The sequence below is a fragment of the Kogia breviceps genome, chromosome 6, assembly GCF_026419965.1.
Source record: "Kogia breviceps isolate mKogBre1 chromosome 6, mKogBre1 haplotype 1, whole genome shotgun sequence".
In the NCBI taxonomy this organism is placed as follows: domain Eukaryota; kingdom Metazoa; phylum Chordata; class Mammalia; order Artiodactyla; family Physeteridae; genus Kogia; species Kogia breviceps.
In genome coordinates, this window is record NC_081315.1 from 105,122,171 (window position 1) to 105,142,595 (window position 20,425).

Here is a 20,425-nt window from a genome sequence, read left to right on the forward strand (position 1 = left end):
CTGAGGTATCTATACACCAAGACTGAAGAGGCACTTAATCATAATCATGACACGGGGCTTGTTTTAAAGACAGATTGCTGGTCTTACCCAGATCTCCTGACACCTCTCCAGGGGAGGGGCCTGACGTCAGTGTTTTTAACACACACTGTGAGGGGCTTATGATTGGTGAGGTTGGGAGGTAGCAAGCCCATGGGGCCCGGACCCAGGAAGGGAGGCTGGGGTGACTCAAGATGCCCTGTGGGTCCCCAGGGGCATGTGTATCTGAACTGCCCATCCCAACATTTCAGATGATGCCATCTTTAAAGGTTATTAACATCACAAACATTGTTCTTCCGCACCTGTGAAAATCTGCCAGCTAAGGCAATGGCCTCCAAACTTGGATTTCCTGGACCAGACAATTTGAAAAACATCATCTGGGGAACACCATGGAGCCACATAATTTTATTTAACCACATGAGGACATTTTAAGTCAACTATAACAACAGTAATGACTTTGTCCCTCTTCATACATATGTCACCTCCCTCTTCCAAAAAGAAGGATAGTCCTATAAATTGAGCAAATGAGGTAAGCCCTGTGAAAGGGCAAGGGTAGGACTCCATGGCATCATGAAGGAGGGATGTACAGCAAACCCAGACGTTGTTATCAAGACAGACTTCCTGGAGAAAGCAACATCCAAACTCAGACTTGAGTTTCATCAGGGGAAGTGTGAGGGGAATAAGGTTCAAGCAAGAGGGAGCCCAAAGTGAGGAAAGGGAGAAAGAGACCATGATGCTTTCTGGGGGCTTGAGTGGTCAGGAAGAATGGGAACATGAAGCCAGAATTAAATAACATAGGACCACGTGGAGGAGTTTGAATTAGACATGGTGGGAATCTATGGAATGCTGTTAAACAAGGGAAAGATACCATAAGATTGTCATTTTAGAAAGGACACTTGGAAGTTGGTGCCTTGGGCTCTGGGGTTCTAGGCAGCCACTGATTCTCTGTTTCATGGAGACCATGTGGTTGTGGTTAGTGTGTTAAGCATTTGTAACTTTCCCTCTAGTTCCCCTTGTCCATAACTGATTAGCATACTGATTAAGAACCTTTCAAGAAATCCAATGTAAATGCAAATGTGCGCCCTAGAGCTTGACTGTACCCGAAACACTGTTTGTCTAATAAATGCACCTTTTATGTTCCTGTCTTGTGCCATCCTCCTCTCCCTTGATTTCCTCTGTGTGGGATATTAATGGTCTCAGTTGTGGTTAATCACTCCAGTAATGTTTTCTGTTTTCTTGATGCATGCTGCCTCTGCTTGCACAAACTCTGCAACGGCTTTGACTTCCTCAGCCAGAAAATGTAGTCTTGATTCTGAAGGTAAAGTCCTCACTTGCTGTTTCATATTGCTCTGTCTAAAGCCCGCGAGTGGTGTGACGCTTTGGCCAGAAGTTTCTGTTCACCGTCATCTCCACTGTGATGATTTTTAAATTGTTTCCTTTTTGTTTCTGCCATCATCTTCCATCTTCTCTTTCAGCTTTTGTAGTCCATGAGAGAATAGCAACCCATCTGCAAATTTAAATCTTGAGCTTCTCTTCAACACAATCCACAAAGCACTCCAGAGATCTTGGTATATCAGGAAATAATTTAGGTTCTTGCCAGATCTTGGCCAGACTTTTAAGTGTAGACATGAACTCTGGAAATGACATAATCTTGTTCTTGATACTGTTTAACCTAATATTTAGTAGTGACATTGGAAAGCTTATATACAAAATATAAAATTTGTATTTGGAGCTAAAGATAGTGCATTAAAAACATTTCAGTACACCTTCTCTCCTGGGTTTGGGGTTCAATGTTACAATTTTTTTTTTTTTTTTGGTTGAGTCATAAGCTTGCAGGATCTTAGTTTCCTGACCAGGAATCAAACCCATGCCCCCTGCAGTGGAAGCGTGGAGTCCTAACCACTGGACCACCAGGAAATTCCCAGAAACAATTTCTAAAAATAGTTACAATTTAGAATATTTGCTGAGAAAGATAGCAAAATAAGTAAGAATTTGGAGTGTCTGGAGCTTGTGTCTCAGTTGGCCAATGATGTGAGTCTTCAAGGGTGGGTTACACACCAGCAAATAACGACTTTTCGTGGCCATGGTGTCCAGCTTAGTTTAAGAAGGCTGCATCAAAATTGCAATCACTTTTTTTTCTTTTTAGCATTTTAACCTTAATATGTAAGTATAATATTCAACTGCCATGTGCACCTAGCTTAATACTCATAAGCGTTTGCCCACGAGTTAGCTAATACTGATTAACATTTGCTGTGTGCTGGGCACTTTGCTAGTTGTTTACACATTAACTCATTTAATTATCTGTCCCTCACAATATGCTGATGACATTAATGCTAATGTAACATTTCCTAGTTTAGAGAATTAAAAGCTGCCCCTGCAGGGATTTAAAGCAAAGCAGGTCCTCTGACTCCAAGTTCAGTGCTGTCTCCTAAGACATCACATTTGCTTCTAGGAACAAGGCTTGGGTTTTGTTTTCCTTTGCTCAGCTTGGCTTCAGAATGTATTGCTATTTAGCTGGTCCATTACAAATCATTACAGGTTGCAAACCAGCAACCTGTAATTTTCTGCCATTCTTTTAAAGTGTCTTGCTTTATGGAAATGTGAGTAACTGCATATATGAATTGGAATGAGAAAGAGTTTTATCATCCTGTTGCATTAATTTTTATTTAGCCTGGAAGAAAGCCATCAGTGATTATGAAAATAGGTTTAGGTCACATGGTTGTGTCTAGCTATTGTGCTAGTTCCTAGGAACCTAGGAACTATCTGAGACTTAGGCTGCTAAGCCCAGCCTCACCAGCCTGAAAGGGGACTTAGCAAGTGTCTGCTCCACGCCAGGTACTTTCCATGGCACCTTATCACTAATCATACATTATCTGCAATGTTCACAAGGACCTTTTAAGGTACGTATTTTATTCCCAGTACATGGGTTGGGGAAACTGAGTGGCCTGTGAGTAACATGTCTGATTTGGAAAGCCTGAGCCTTTTTTTTCTAAATTTAGATATATTTCAGAGTCTTTCATAACTGACTGAATTTGTCATTAATTGATCCAATCCAGACTACTTTGAATCCTTAATAACTATTACTAGTTCTGTCTTTCTGGTGAAAAATATCCTTGGTATAGATTATTCATTATGCAAGGACTTCTGCCAAAATTTGTCATGCCATTTAAAAACAAACAAAATACCTCTGGGGTTGAAATGACACCATTTGCAACTTGACCCTGAATTTGGATATTTTCCTGGAAGTTGAAAGAAGGTAGTAACTGCTTGATCCCATATTCTGATAACTCAGATCTCTGCTTCCTTTGTTTCAAGAAGGATCTTCAAAATGGGCGCACACACACACACACCCCCTCAAGATTTAACTCATGACGGCAAATAGCTTAAAAAGCATGAAATGTGTACACTGTGGAATGTTCTACGTGTAATTTTATGTTACAGTATGTGCTGTTTCTTTTGTTTGACTTGCAGATTATCTACTATGAGATCGGGATTATTATCTGTGCTGTCCTGGGATTGCTGTTTATTTTTCTGATGCCTCTGGTGGGGTTTGTCTTTAGTTTGTGTCGTTGCTGTAACAAGTGTGGTGGAGAAATGCACCAGCGACAGAAGAAAAATGGGGCCGCCCTCAAGAACTACTTTACACTCTCCCTCTTGGTGATTTGTATATTTATAAGGCAAGTAGCATCTTGGACAACAGCTGATTGTGTTTTAGGTTGATGAGAAATGTCTTGTGTTTTAAGTATTGAGCTTGAGTTGGAAGCAACAACAACGAAATACAGAAAACAGAAAAGGGAGAACAAAAATGCTTGCCCAGCACATCACTATAAGCAGAAGTTAGTGCTGTAACCAGGCTGCTCTAGTTTACGTGATAAGGCAACCCTGTGGTTTTTTTCATTTTGAAACCATCCTGATAAATCTGGGACTGAAGAAAGCATTCACCTCCCAGGACAGCGCCTCCTTCCTCTTAAATAGCTCTCTCGAAACAGGCAGCATAGCATGCAGGAAGGCAGAGCAAGTATTTCTAGTTGATTTGTATGTCTGAAGGGATCTTTTGCAAGAAAAATTTTTTTTAATTGAAGTACTGTTGATTTACAATATGTATTTGTTTTCAGATTCTTTTCCCTTATAGGTTATTACAAAATACTGAGTATAGTTCCCTGTGCTGTACAGATGGGTAGAGTCCCTGAATTGGGGAATTTGAGAATATTGTTGGATGGAGTTAACTTTCTAATTATATGCCCAGTTTTCTTTTTTTGTTGTTTTTGTTTCATTTTTCTCATTTTTATTAGGAACTTAAAAAAAATCTTTATTTTATTTATTTATTTTAAAACAGCAGGTTCTTATTAGTTATCTATTTTACACATATTAGTGTATACATGTCAATCCCAATCTCCCAGTTCATCCCATCACCACCACCCCACCCCCGCTTTCCCCCCTTGATGTCCATACGTTTGTTCTCTACATCTGTGTCTCTATTTCTGCCTTGCAAACTGGTTCATCTGTACCATTTTTCTAGATTCCACATATATGCGTTAATAGATGATATGTGTTTTTCTCTTTCTGACTTACTTCACTCTGTATGACAGTCTCTCGGTCCATCCACGTTTCTACAAATGACCCAGTTTCATTCCTTTTTATGGCTGAGTAATATTCCACTGTATATATGTACCACATCTTCTTTATCCATTTGTCTGTTGATGGGCATTTAGGTTGCTTCCATGACCTGGCTATTGTAAATAGTGCTGCAATGAACATTGTGATACGTTACTCTTCTTGAATTATTATTTTCTCTGGGCATGTGCCCAATAGTGGGATTGCTGAGTCATATGGTAATTCTTTTTTTAGTTTTTTAAAGAAGCTTCAGCTGTTCTCCATAGTGGCTGTATCAATTTATATTCTCACCAACAGTGCAGGAGAGTTCCCTTTTCTCCACACCCTCTCCAGCATTTGATGTTTGTAGATTTTCTGATGATGCCCATTCTAACTGGTGTGAGGTGATACCTCACCGTAGTTTTGATTTGCATTTCTCTAATAATTAGTGAGGTTAAGCAGCTTTTCACATGCCTCTTGGCCATCTGTGTGTCTTCTTTGGAGAAATGTCTATTTAGGTCTTCTGCCCATATCTTGATTGGGGTGTTTTTTCTTTTAATATTGAGCTCCATGTGGTGTTTATATATTTTAGAGATTAGTCTTTTGTCCATTTATGCATTTGCAAATATTTTCTCCCACTCTGAGGGCTGTCTTTTCATCTTGTTTATAGTTTCCTTTGCTGTGCAAAAGATTTTAAGTTTAATTAGGTCCCATTTGTTTATTTTTGTTTTTATTTCCATTACTCTAGGAGGTGAGTCAAAAAAGATCCTGCTGTGATTTATGTCAAAGAGTGTCCTTCCTATGTTTTCCTCTGAGAGTTTTATAGTGTTCAGTCTTACATTTAGGTCTTTAATACATTTGAGTTTATTTTTGTGTATGGTGTTAGGGAGTGTTCTAATTTCACTCTTTTACATGTAGCTGTCCAGTTTTCCCAGCACCACTTATTGAAGAGACTGTCTTTTCTCCATTGTTTATCCTTGCCTGCTTTGTCATAGATTAGTTGACCATAGGTGCGTGGGTTTATCTCTGGGCTTTCTATCCTGTTCCATTGATCTGTGTTTCTATTTTTGTGCCAGTACCATATTGTCTTGATTACTGTAGCTTTGTAGTATAGTCTGAAGTCAGGGAGTCTGATTCCTCCAGCTCCCTTTTTTGCCCTCAAGATTGCTTTGGCTATTTGGATCTTTTGTGTTTCCATACAAATTTTAAGATTTTTTGCCTAGTTCTGTAAAAAAAAAAAAAAAACCATTGATAATTTGATAGGGATTGCATTGAATCTGTAGATTTCCTTGGGTAGAATAGTCATTTTCACAATATTGATTCTTCCAATCCAAGAACATGGTATATCTCTCCATCTGTTTGTGTCGTCTTTGATTTCTTTCATCAGTGTCTTATAGTTTTCTGAGTACAGGTCTTTTACCTCCTTAGGTAGGTTTATTCCTAGGTATTTTATTCTTTTTGTTGCAATGGCGAATGGGATTGTTTCCTTAATTTCTCTTTCTGATCTTTTGTTGTTATTGTATAGGAATGCAAGAGATTTCTGTGCATTAATTTTGTATCCTGCTACTTTACCAAATTCATTGATTAGCTCTAGTAGTTTTCGGGTGGCATCTTTAGGATTCTCTATGTATAGTATCATATCATCTGCAAACAGTGCAGTTTTACTTCTTTTCTAATTTGGATTCCTTTTATTTCTTTTTCTTCTCTGATGGCCATGGCTAGGACTTCCAGAACTATGTTGAATAACAGTGGCGGAGTGGACATCCTTGTTTTGTTCCTTACTTTAGAAGAAATGCTTTCAGTTTTTCATAATTGAGAATGATGTTTGCTGTGGGTTTGTCATATATGGCCTTTATTATGTTGAGGTAGGTTCCCTCTATGCCCACTTTCTGGAGAGTTTTTATTATAAATGGGTGTTGAATTTTGTTAAAAGCTTTTTCTGCATCTATTGAGATGATCTCATGGTTTTATTCAGTTTGTTAATATGATGTATACATTGATTGATTTGCATATGTTAAAGAATCCTTGCATCCCTGGGATAAATCCCACTTGATCATGGTGTATGATCCTCTTAATGTGTTGTTGGATTCTGTTTGCTAGTATTTTGTTGAGGATTTTTGCATATATATTCATCAGTGATATTGATCTGTAATTTTCTTTTTTTGTAGTATCTTCATCTGGTTTTGGTATCAGGGTGATGGTGGCCCTGTAGAATGAGTTTGGGAGTATTCCTCCCTCTGCAATTTTTGGAAGAGTTTGAGAAGGATGGGTGTTAGCTCTTCTCTAAATGTTTGATAGAATTCACCTGTGAAGCCGTCTGGTCCTGGACTTTTGTTTGTTGGAAGATTTTTAATCACAGTTTCAATTTCATTACTTGTGATTGGTCTGTTCATGTTTCTGTTTCTTCCTGGTTCACTCTTGGAAGGTTATACTTTTCTAAGAATTTGTCCATTTCTTCCAGGTTGTCCATTTTATTGGCATAGAGCTGCTTATAGTAGTCTCTTAGGATGCTTTGTATTTCTGCACTGTCCATTTTAACTTTTCCTTTTTCATTTCTAATTTTATTGATTTGAGTCCTCTCCCTCTTTTTCTTGAGTCTGGCTAAAGGTTTATCGATTTTGTTTATCTTCTCAAAGAACCACCTTTTAGTTTTATTGATCTTTGCTATTGTTTTCTTTGTTTCTATTACATTTGTTTCTGCTCTCATCTGTATGATTTCTTTCCTTCTACTAACTTTGGGTTTTGTTTGTTCTTCTTTCTCTAGTTCCTTTAGGTGTAAGGTTAGATTGTTTATTTGAGACTTTTCTTGCTTCTTGAGGTAGGATTGTATTGCTATAAACTTCCCTCTTAGAACTGCTTTTGCTGCATCCCATTGGATTGTCGTGTTTTTGTTGTCATTTGTCTCTAGATATTTTTTAATTTTCTCTTTGATTTCTTCAGTGATCTCTTCGTTATTTAGTAGTATATTGTTTAACCTCCATGTGTTTATGTTTTGTGTTTTTTTCCCTGTAATTGATTTCTTTTTTTTTAAAGTTTATTTATTTATTTTTTTAGGCTGCATTGGGTCTTTGTTGCTGTGCGTGGGCTTTCTCTAGTTGCAGCGAGTGGGGGCTACTCTTCATTGTGGTGCACAGGCTTCTCATTGCGGTTGCTTCTCTTGTTGCAGAGCACAGGCTCTAGGTGCGCGGGCTTCAGTAGTTGTGGTGCCTAGGCTCAGTAGTTGTGGCTTGTGGGCTCTAGAGCGCAGGCTCAGTAGTTGCTCAGCTTAGTTGCTCCACTGCATGTGGTATCTTCTTGGACCAGGCGTTGAACCTGTGTCCCCTGCATTGGCAGGTGAATTCTCAATCACTGAGCCACCAGGGAAATCCCTTGTAATTGATTTCTAATCTCATAGCATTGTGGTCAGAAAATATGCTTAATATGATTTCAGTTTTCTTAAATGTACTGAGGCTTGATTTGTGACCCAAGAGGTGATCTTTCCTGAAGAATGTTCCATGTACATTTGAGAAGAAAGTGTAACCTGCTGTTTTTGGATGGAATGTCTTATAAATATCAATTAAATCTATCTGGTCTGTTGTGTCATTTAAAGCTTGTGTTTCCTTATTAGTTTTCTGTCTGGATGATCTGTCCACTGGTGTAAGTGAGGTGTTAAAGTCCCCCACTATTATTGTGTTACTGTCGATTTCCTCTTTTATAGCTGTTAGTGTTTGCCTTATGTATGGAGGTGCTTCTGTGTTGGGTGCATATATATTTAAAATTGTTATATGTTCTTCTTGGATTGATCCCTTGATCATTATGGACTGTGTCCTTTGTCTCTTGTAGTAGTCTTTATTTTAAAGTCTATTTTGTCTGATATGAGAATTGCTACTCCAGCTTTCTTCTGATTTCCATTTGCATGGAATATGTTTTTCCATCCCCTTACTTTCAGTCTGTATGTGTCCCTAGGTTTAAAGTGGGTCTCTTGTAGACAGCCTATATACAGGTTTTGTTTTCATATCTGTTCAGCCAGTCCTGTCTTTTGGTTGGAGCATTTAATCCATTTACATTTAAGGTACTTATCCATATGTATGTTCCTATGACCATTTTCTAAATTGTTTTGGGTTTGTTTTTGTAGGTCCTTTTCTTCTCTTGTGTTTCCCACTTAGAGAAATTCCTTTAGCATTTGTTGTAGAGCTGGTTTGGTGGTGTTGAATTCTCTTAGCTTTTGCTTATCTGTAAAGGTTTTAATTTCTCCATTGAATCTGAATGAGATCCTTCCTAAGTAGAGTAATCTTGGTTGTAGGTTTTTCCCTTTCATTGCTTTAAATATGTTCTGCTACTCCCTTCTGGCTTGCAGAGTTTCTGCTGAAAGATCAGCTGTTACCTTATCGGGATTCTGTTGTATCTTGTTTGTTGCTTTTCCCTTGCTACTTTTAATATTTTTTCTTTGAATTTAGTTTTTGAGAGTTTAATTAATATGTGTCTTGGTGTGTTTCTCCTTGGATCTATCCTGTGTGGGACTCTCTCTGTGCCTCCTGGACTTGATTATTTTTCCTTTCCCATATTAGAGAAATTTTCGACTATAATCTCTTCAAATATTTTTCAGGTCCTTTCTCTCTCTCTTTTCCTTCTGGGACCCTTATAATGCGAATGTTGGTGCATTTAATGTAGTCCCAAAGGTCTCTTAGGCTGTCTTCATTTCTTATCATTCTTTTTTCTTTATTCTGTTCTGTGGCAGTGATTTCCACCATTCTGTCTTCCAGGTCACTTAACCATTCTTCTGCCTCAGTTATTCTGCTATTGATTCCTTCTAGCGTATTTTTCACTTCAGTTATTGTATTGTTCATCTCTGTTTGTTTGTTCTTTAATTCTTCTAGGTGTTTATTCTTTAATTCTTCTAGGTCTTTGTTAAATATTTATTGCATCTTCTCTATCTTTGCCTCCATTCTTTTTCCGAGGTCCTGGCTCATCTTCACTATCATTATTATGAATTGTTTTTCTGTAAGGTTGCCTATCTCCACCTCATTTAGCTGCTTTTCTGGGGTTTTATCCTGTTCATCATCTACATCTGGTACATAGCCCTCTGCCTTTTAATTTTGTGTATCTTTCTGTGAATGTGTTTTTTGTTCCACAGGCTGCAGAATTTTAGTTCTTTTTGCTTCTGCTCTCTTCCCTCTGGTGGATGAGGCTACCTAAGAGGCTTGTACAAGTTTCCTGATGGGAGGGACTGGTGGTGGGTAGAGCTGGGTGTTGCTCTGGTGGGCAGAGCTCAGTAAAACTTTAATTTGCTTGTCTGCTGATGGATGGGGATGAGTTCCCTCCTTGTTGGTTGTTTGGCCTGAGGTGACCCGGCACTGCCGCCTACAGGCTCTTTGGTGGGGCTAGTGGCGGACTCCGGGGGGGCTCATACCAAGGAGAACTTCTCAGAACCTCTGCTGCCAGTGCCCTTGTCCCTGTAGTGAGCCACGGCTGCCCCCAGCCACTGCAGGAGACCCTCCAACACTAGCAGGTAGGTCTGGTTCAGTCTCCTATGGGGTTGCTGCTCCTTCCCTCTGGGTCCTCATGTGCACACTACTTTGTGTGTGCCCTCCAAGAGTGGGGTCTCTTGTCCCCCAGACCTGTTGAAGTCCTGCAATCAAATCCCGCTAGCCTTCAAAGTCTGATTCTCTGGTAATTTCTCCGCCTGTTGCCAGACCCACACGTTGGGAAGCCTGACGTGGGGCTCAGAACCTTCACTCCAGTAGGTGGACTTCTGTGGTATAATTGTTTTCCAGTTTGTGAGTCACCCACCCAGCAGTTTTGGGATTTGATTTTATTGTGATTGTGTCCCTCCAACCGTCTCATTGTGGCTTCTCCTTTGTCTTTAGATGTGGGGTTCTCTTTTGGTGAGTTCCAGTGTCTTCCTGTCTGATCGTTCAGCAGTCAGTTATGATTCTGGTGCTCTCGAGAGTGAGCACACGTCCTTCTATTCTGCCATCTTGAACCAGTCTCCACAACATTATCTATATACCCAGTTTTCTTGAGTTTGCAATTAAGCTGGAATTTCTTGTGAGAAAGAAATCAGTTTATTATACCTTTCTCTCCATTGAAGGTGGTAATTACCCTTTGTTGTTGCATTCACAGATTCTTTAGAGAATTATCTTCAAAATTGTGACTTTTAAAACGTAGCATAAAAACTCTATTGGGACTTCCCCGGTGGCCCAGTGGTTATGGCTTCACGCTTCCACTTCAGGGGCCATGGGTTCAATCCCTGGTCGGGGAACTGAGATCCCACGTGCCTTGTGGCATGGCCAAAAAAAAGAGACTCTATTATTGAGTTAAAAATAAATAATAATTATTATAAATAATACATAAATAAATCTAGAAATCCAGCTCCTATAGTGTACCATTTTCATTAAACATTTCCTCAGTGTTTCTGCAGGGTGATCTGGAGGCAGAAACCTATACTTTAGTGATATATTCCCCAGTTATAGCATTTGCATATTTCTGGTTCTAAATGTGTACTTCCTTTTGGAAATAATATGGAACCCTCTCTTGAAGTCTGGAGCACACTTCATGATTTAGGATGTTTCTTCTGCAGCCCCTGCTGCTGCCATAAGTTTTCCAGTGGACTGGGAGATTAGATGTACACTGCTTTTAAGACAAAGAAGTTTAGTTGTGAAATCAGATTCCTCATCTGAGGATTGTGCTTCACAATACCGGCCCCCTGGTTGTGATACTTGGTCATCTTTTCACACTCCCTCATCCATTCAATCAGTGTGTCATATCCAGAAATAAAGTGCCTATGACGTGAGTAATGCTAGGCTTCAAGGAGACCCAGAGACAACGAGGAGTGTCAGTCACATCCTCCTTGATGTGTCTCCGAGCACCGCATTTGCTCAGTAGCCATGAGTAAGATCTTGCAAATTTTGCTGAATAACTGATATTGGGGAATTTAAGCAGAAAACAGAATCAAACAGAAATTAAATAAAATTAAACAGAACAATTTAGTTTTGAAGTTTGGGCTGCTAACCCAAGAAGAAAAGTTCTTGAAGTGTGGCCATCAGTAGAAGCATGGTGAGATGTATGCTTTGGGGGACCATTCAGTGGAATATTGGTATATTGCCATATACCCATTGGAGAGCACTGGCCAGTTCTAGACTTGCTGACACGAAACAGTCCCCAGGTGAGAAAAGCAGTTTGTAGACCACGAGTAGAACACAACACCAGTGATTAAAAACAAAAAAGGAGGGGGATGTGAACATTTTGTTATGTTTGCATAGAGACCATGTTGAAAGGATTGCCGAGACCCTGGCCAGGCGAGTTGCCTCTGGGAAGGAAATTGGTGGCTGTGAAGGGGAGGGAAGCGAACTCGCTCTTACTGCAACCAGACTTCTTGTTACTTTTGAATTATCTACCACACTCAGGTATTACTTACTGAATTAAGTGCACTAAAAATTAAATTTGGAAAACCAAAAAATCCCCACAAAAAGCAAAAGCCAGTGCACTGCCACTGATTCCAAAGCAGTCAGTTTTTTTGAACAGATATCCTTCTGCTGAAAATAGTGAAATCATAGACCTTAACACAGATGTAGAGAATGGACTTCAGAACACAGAGAGGGGGAAGGGTAAGCTGGGACGAAGTGAGAGAGTGGTATTGACATATATACACTACCAAATGTAAAGTAGATAGCTAGTGGGAAGCAGCCGAATAGCACAGGAAGATCAGCTCGGTGGTTTGTGACCACCTAGAGGGATGGGATAGGGAGAATGGGAGGGAGACGCAAGAGGGAGGAGATATGGGGATATATGTATAGCTGATTCACTTTGTTATATAGCAGAAACTAACACACCATTGTAAAGCAATTATACTCCAATAAAGATGTTAAAAAAGAAAAAAAAATAGACCTTAACAATATACTTATAAACAGGATCCAAGTGAATGAGTTAGCTAATTTCATGCACCCTTGTTTAACCACCAGGTAGTTTTTGTGGGTGTGTTTCATCTGCAAGATGGGGTGTGGGTTTCTCTGTCTCTCTCTCTCCTGTTTCCCTCTGTGTTCCTGTTCTCTCTGTCCATAATTTGAATCTAATTGCTTCTTCACATTGAATTCTGAAAGGCAGTTTCGGATTGGGGCAGTGGTAATTACAGATTTCCCCTGTCTCTCTGTTTTGTGTTTGAAGGATTTTCAGGAATGTACAGACCCTACAGCTGTGGGAGTAGTTATCTCCCCCCAGCTACCAGAAGAATGTTGGTTATAGCCCAAAGACCAGTCAGACCCTTGTGCATTTCCTTTAAGCCTGAAACTTACATCCTTCATTCATCCAAAGACTTGGACAGCCATGTGTCTTCCTTTTTGTATACCCTAGACATCAAAGATGAGGCTCAGGTGACAAAGTGCCTTTTGAAAATACTTGCCCTTAGGGCTTCTTGTTAGCGAGATTACTTATTTAACAAGTTAAGAATTTTCACTTGATATAAATACATATGATGTAACTTCAGGAAAATTCTTTATTGCATGTGCTCATTTACCCAAATAAATGTTCACGTATGTAATAATGGGCTTTCAGTTTTTTTAATGGAACATATGTCCTGTATTGGGTTTCAATTTTTAAATTGCACTTTTATTTGCATTACATATAATTATGCAATATACACTTTATAGTTCACCCTGAACTGATTGAATTATTTATATGAGGTTTTAAATACAAAGATATATAAACATTAAAGCTACAATGTCAGAAGTAAACTTGGCTTTCATTTTATATAAAATGAATGCTAAATATATCTTTTTTTTCTTGAGAACTCAGACCCATCAAACACATTTAGGTAAGTTTTTTTCTCCTGAGTATATTTAAGTTTAGAAAAGTCTTAAAAAAAATAATCTGTGATTCTATCCTCCTACACAATCAGTTAGGATATTTTCCCCACCCGAGTAAAACTTATTAATTAATATAACAATTTTAAATTTCAGTACAGTTAAACCAAAGTTGATCAACTATTTGAGGCTAAGTGACAAATTTAAACTAATTTATTTCACATAACACATTGAATTTATATAAGGATTATAAATAGGTCTAAAGAGTAGTATTTGAGATTGTTTTGTTTACTTTAAATTCAGACTAGAAGTTTAAACTTCTTTGCTTTGAATTTTTTTTCAAATTTAAATAGCTATTTTGATGTCATCATTTTAGAACACTTACTGGTTTGCAAGTATCTTCAACAGCATGAGTTGAGTAATTGTTTGCACGTAATCAAAACTAGCCAAGAAAATTAAAGACCAGGAGAAAACAGAAATTTCCATATTATGATTAGATAAAAAGGAGAAGAAACTTATGTCCACAAAATCAGAAGATTAGAATAAAATAAGAGGGGAAAGAATGTCCACAAAATTAGAAGGCGGAAAGAGAAAGAAAACGAGGTATTAGCCTCTGCTTCCATCGACTTCAGCAGAGATTGGATACTAGTGATAAATAATCTTTGTATATGATTTTCAAAAAATTCTTTCAGAAGCCCAGAGCAGTCTTTTTGCCTTTTATCAGGCTCAGTTCCTTTTTGTGGCTGAATACTGTTACAATTAAAAAAGAAGTTGGTTTTTAAATTAGTCTTGATTTTTCATCCATCCCATTAAAATTTTTGAAATCTTTTTAATTGAGAAAGGCATAGGTGTTAATGAGAAAGATCCCCTAGTATATGTGGAATATATGTGGTCATATTCTTTTTCCATTTGAGCTTTTCCAAAGGCAGCTGCAGAGTGTTTGAATTCCGTAGACGTTGACGTATGTTTACGTAAGTCTGTTTGACCATCAGCAGATTACATTTCCACGTCTCAATGTGGACTGTTTAAGCAGATGTGTCTTACTCCAGAAAAAGCCAACTTTTCTCTCCTTTCCTTTGCATTTGTCATCACTGCATTTTTCAGAATTTCAAAAAGGTTATAAGCAACAACAAAAAGGAACAGCTGTGCCTTTATTTCTCCAGAATAGAGGTTATTTCTAAGTTTCCCAGTGCGGGTAAGTCAGCTTTTGCCAATTACTGTGGTGAAACTGAATTCCAGTCCTTTTCAGGAAGATGGCTATTTTCAAAGTTTTTTTTTTTTTTTTTTTTTTTTTTTTTTTGTTACAGTGTGATGTCAATTCCTGGCGTGGAGACCACAAGCTTCCAGAAAAGCAGTTGAGCTAGCATGCCTTGGAAATCATGAGACTTGCTTAATGAGAGAATTAGTTATATAAAATTGAAATCAAAATTGAAAAATTATCTTTAAAAAGTAAGAGATCAGTTACAGACAGAGCATTTATTTGGCTCTTATTGGCTAATTTCATTGTCAGTAGAAATTGGTAGAAAAAACTGCTACAAATTCTAAATGTTTAGCCATACTCTAAAAACTTTTAAGTATTTACTTTTAAGTAGAGAAAATCGGTCTGTCCATATAAAATACACAAGTTATAGTGCTAATATGTCATAAAAATAAATTCCTATCTTCTAAAAATTTCAAGAGATTTTGTTGTACTACATAAAATTTTCGATAGCTTAAAGCCTTTTGTGTCAATGCCAGAGAATTGATAGTCATTTGACTATCATTTGATTGAAATTTTATTCCCTTTTTGTGTGAGGTGAATTTCCCTCCTTATCATCATATCCTAATAGTTGATTGGTGTTTAAAAAAACAAAGCAAAACATTAATTTCATGTGATTTTTTTGTGTGCATGCTTAAAGGAACATTGAATAATAAGGAATCAACAACAACAAAAAGAATAGCTTTTAAATTCTCTATTTGTGTTTAAGGTTTTTAAATTTGGGATTACAAATGGAGACCCATCAATTGGTTTGTGTAGTATTTAAAATTTTTTTCTTTGATTTGTTGCTAATATTTAAAAATGGGAAAAAAATTTTTGAAATGGGAGATTTTTACATATGAATCCAGATTCCCAGATTTTTGTGAATAATTGGAAGATCTGGTCTTCTTCCATCATGGTAGTACTTACTGGAGCCACAGAGCATCTGCCCCACCCCCATCTTTATCTCCAGATCCCACAGGTCCATACCAGGCACTTTGCCCTTCATGCTTTCTGCCTGCCTGTGTAGGCATTTGAATTTGCTGTCTTTAATTTAAATATAAAATTTATAGTGAGTTATGAGTGTGAAAGTCAGCTTTGAAAGTTGCTAAATTCTATCCCAGAATTCTGTTTAGTACAGTTTTTTAAAAATGATTAATGCTTTCATTTTAATTAGATCTATAACTGAGTAACAGAAATGTGTCCTTTTCAATACGGTGTATTGAAATTCAGCATTGTATTGCAATGCTGTGTTTAGTGATTGATGATTTTTGGAGTAACAGCATTTATTCAATAAAGGAACAAAGATAGTTTCTGACTTGGACATTCTGAACATATGGCTAATCTTCTAAATGGATCAGATGAAACAAAGCCCAGTCCTTAAATCCGCCTTCACTGAGCACCCACCATGGACATGAGACCCTGCATTACCCAAGGTTGACAAAGAAGCAGTTTCCCCTCTTTTAGGGAAGTTAAACATAGGTGGAAATAAAGGCAAAATAGAGTATGAAGTGAGAAGAACCCATCAGAACTTCAGCGTGAGACCTCTGGGAGTTCAAGGCAAGACGTCCTTCTCCTATCCAGGGGGATCAGGGAAAGACACGTGGACTTGGACTTGCTGTTTGTTTCCCAAGTTCACTTTGACTTATATGACAAAAATGGGTCTGGAGCATGACGAATGACAAATAATTTGGACATGATGGGGAGAGAGCAAGGGCCCCCAGTGTGAATTCCTCTGGTGGGCAGGTATATTCAGGTGGTGATCCTGACTTGTCATGGTGTAGAATGATTGAAAATTGGCATGGTAAATAAAGCTCCAGGTACATTACTATGACTCAGCTTTTTTTTTTCCTTCTGTTGACACTACTCCAAAGTCATTATTTGGGGTTGTTTGGCCTTATTTTGCATGAGTGAATAATTTAATAACTATTATTGCTCTGGTGTAATGCCAGCCTCATAAATACCAATGCAGACTTAAGACCGACAAAAATGGATTCTAAGGTGGTCCTTTCAAATGTCAGATATTGTTAATTAGATCTTTTAAAATTATCATCAACATGAACCCAAACTTAAAAAAAAATCGAAGACACCTTGTGGACATCCAGTACCCCTCTCCTTTGCAGTCTGCGAAGCACTGATCTAATCTAATTTCTAGTTTTTGATGCCAACGGAACCTCACAGAGGGAAGGGACATTCTCAAGCTCACACAATATGAGTTAGTGGCAGTTGTGGGACCAGAACCCAAGTCTCATGTTCCTCCTTTATTGCATATTCCACTGCACCTTGTTTTTTTAAAAATTTATTTATTATTCATTTTTGGCTGTGTTGGGTCTTCGTTGCTGTGCGCGGGCTTTCTCTACTTGCGGCGAGTGGGGGCTACTCTTCGTTGCATTGCGCCAGCTTCTCATTGTGGTGGCTTCTCTTGTTGCGGAGCACGGGCTCTAGGTGCGCGGGCTTCAGTAGTTATCTCACGTAGGCTCAGTAGTTGTGGCTCGAGGGCTCTAGAGCACAGTCTCAGTAGTTGTGGCGCATGGGCTTAGTTGCTCTGTGGCATGTGGGATCTTCCCGGACCAGGGCTTGAACCCGTGTCCCCTGCATTGGCAGGTGGATTCTTAATCTCTGCGCCACCAGGGAAGTCCCCACTGCACCTTGTTAACCATAAGAAATGTTGTTCAACATTGTGTTACAGACTTTGGGGGATTAGTTTGGAAAGGCAATGCACCTATGTAATATTGCTATGGGAAAATAGGTTTATTTCTCTATCTTTAAAATTTTTTTTATTCTTTTATTGAAGTATAGTTGATTTACATTATCATGCTAGTTTCAGGTGTATGGCACAGTGATATATATATATATTATTTTTCAGATTCTTTTCCCTTATAGGTTATTACAAAATATTGAGTATAGTTCCCTGTGCTATACAGTAGCCCCTTGTTGGTTGTCTATTTTATATATAGTAGTGTGTATTTGTAAATCCCAGCCTTCTAATTTATCCCCGCCCCCTTCCCCTTTGGTAACCAGACCAGCAGTGCTCCTTGGAATGACTCATGACAGAAGTGGGGCAAATGACTCCCCAGTTACCCAAGACTGAGAGGTTTCCTGGGAATGTGGGACTTTTGGTGCAAAAATGGACAGTTGGCCATCATACCTGTAAATATATGAATGCATCATGCTTAAGATGTTGCTTTTGGTGAAGAGGCAGAAGTATTCATATTCTGCATCAGAATTTTCCCCCCAAAGTTTGCGTATTATTTGCAAAACTTTCTTCTAGAAACCTAGTTACACCTTCCATTGGTTGGTTACAAACAAGTTATGACAAACTAAAAATTTTGTTAACTTCTGGAGGTAACTTCTGTAGGGTGTGTTATGAGTTTATGTAACTTCTTGCTGCCATCTAGTGGCTAAATCCAACAGGGCCTTGGTGATTAGCAATCTTAAATGTAACATTTTAATGTTTAAAGGCCTTAACAGAAAAACAAACCAGTTGGTCAGATTAATTTGTCAGGGGATTGTTAGTAATTAGTAGGCATTAAGAGCTCTTAAAATGATTAAACATAGACATTTCAGATGGCTCGAAAAATATGGTTTTTATTTTCATGTAGAGTAGCTTTTCATGTAAGATGCCTCTCATGGTGTTTTTATTTATTTATTCATTTATTTTTGGCTGCTTTGGGTCTTCGTTGCTGCACACAGGCTTTCTCTAGTTGTGGCGAGCGGGGGCTACTCTTCATTGCAGGTGTGTGGGCTTCTCATTGCAGTGGCTTCACTTGTTGTGGAGCACAGGCTCTAGGCGCGTGGACTCAGAAGTTGTGGCTCGCGGGCTCTAGAGCACAGGCTCAGTAGTTGTGGCGCACGGGCTTAGTTGCTCCGCAGCATGTGAGATCTTCCCGGACCAGGGCTAGAACCTGTGTTCCCTGCATTGGCAGGCAGATTCTTAACCAGTGCACCACCAGGGAAGTCCTCATGTAGTGTTTTTGAAAACACTTCTTTATTGAAGTGCATTTTATATGGAGAAAAGTGTTCCTATCATAAGCACATATGTGCGAATTTCTATGAAGTGAACACACTAACTACACCATTACCCACCCCTCCCCCAAATATAACCACTGACTTTTAGCACCATCATTTTGTTTGATTTTTTACTTCACATAAAGTGGAAGGAGACGGTGTATACTCTGTGGCTTGCAGCTTATATAGTATTTTAATGCTAAAGTAATTCACGTTTCTTTTCAACCTGGACAATGAAGTAGCTAACAAAGACAGTTAGATTAATGAAAAACATTAGAAAGCCCAAACCATTCTTATCATTTTAGTATTTTTCCTGACAGTCTTCTTGAGGGGAGCAGAGGTATGCATGTAGTGTGTGTGTGTGTGTGTGTGTGTGTGTGTGTGTGTGTGTGTGTATGTGCACGCCCTGCACAGAGAGTGTATACCTACATTTGCATCTGTACAGAAGCGAGACTGTATTCCACACCCTGTCTTATAACCTTTGTAACTTCTATTTCTTGAATATTGTTCTATTTATAAGACTCATATTTAACAGAGCAACGTGTCTTGAATGGATATGTGTCTTCCCTGAGAGGACTGAGTCTTGTTCTGTGGCCCACATTTGGTGGTGGGTGGATTATGGGATAGAGGCAGGAAGCCTGTAGCAGTGGAGGGGCTGGGCTTGGGGAGCAGGGGTTCTCTGCACAGGAAGACCTTCCGCCTCCTCCCGGCTGTGGGCTGCTCTGCACCTGGCCACACGACCACGGCTCCCACAGTAAATGCTCTCCTTTCCTTTTCCAGCATTGGTTTCATCTATGGTTTTCTGGCGAACCAACACATAAGGACTCACATTGAAAAGACTCGGAAATTATCAGAAAGTAATTTCAACGACTTGAGAACCCTCCTGAATGCAACTCCAGGGGTAAGGACCACAATCTGTATATCCCATGATGCTTTGTGTTTGAGGCCTTTGGGAGTTCCTGTATATATTTAGAATCTTATTTGGACCTTCTGGAAACCCTATAATCATTGTAGACAGGTGTTGTCTTTTAATTTTAAAGATAAAGGAATAAAGGCCTAGCAAGTGATTTTCAAAAGAATACAAAGCATAATTTCAGAATTAGTGCTTTTATTTTATTTCATTTTACTTTGTTTCTTTTAGTAAGGTATAACATATAATTATATTACTTATTATAAAAGTGCTTAACCATGTTAAAGGTCTCATGACTTTTTCAATTTTATTTATTTATCTTTGGCCCTGTTGGTCTTCGTTCCTGCGTGCAGGCTTTCTGTAGTTGTAGCAAGCGGGGACTACTTTTCGTTTCGGTGCGCGGGCTTTCTCATTGCAGTGGCTTCTCTTGTTGCGGAGCATGGGCTCTAGGCATGCGGGCTTCAGTAGTTGTGGCTTGCGGGCTCTAGAGCGCAGGTTCAGTAGTTGTGGCGCGTGGGCTTAGTTGCTCCGCGGCATGTGGGATCTTCCCGGACCAGGGCCCGAACCCGTGTCCCCTGCATTGACAGGAGGATTCTTAAGCACTGTGCCACCAGAGAAGCCCCATGACTTTTGTTTAAAAAGAAAAAATCTTTGGTGCCACTGTCCTTTCTTTTTCACGATATCATTAACTCCCCATCGTTTGCTTGAATTTACTCTGGTAATGAAACCTTTCTGTTTTATACACAGTTATTTGTTAATATCTGTATAGATGTGTAAAATTCCTTGGGAAGGAGAGACACACACAACACGCACGGAAGTTGTCTCTGGGGACAGGGTGACCTGAGGGTACCTTTTTTCTGTATC

General features: G+C 38.9%; 1 protein-coding gene across 2 annotated transcripts in view; it reads left to right on the forward strand.

The window, feature by feature from the left end:
* The window catches only part of PROM1 (prominin 1), a 108,025-nt gene that overhangs the window by 42,005 nt on the left and 45,595 nt on the right, over positions 1-20,425 (forward strand). For both annotated transcript variants that reach the window (XM_067036962.1, XM_067036961.1), the window contains exons 4-5: positions 3,508-3,713; positions 19,432-19,552. In XM_067036962.1, coding sequence (XP_066893063.1) covers positions 3,508-3,713; positions 19,432-19,552 — 327 coding nt within the window. The remainder of the gene's footprint in view (positions 1-3,507; positions 3,714-19,431; positions 19,553-20,425) is intronic.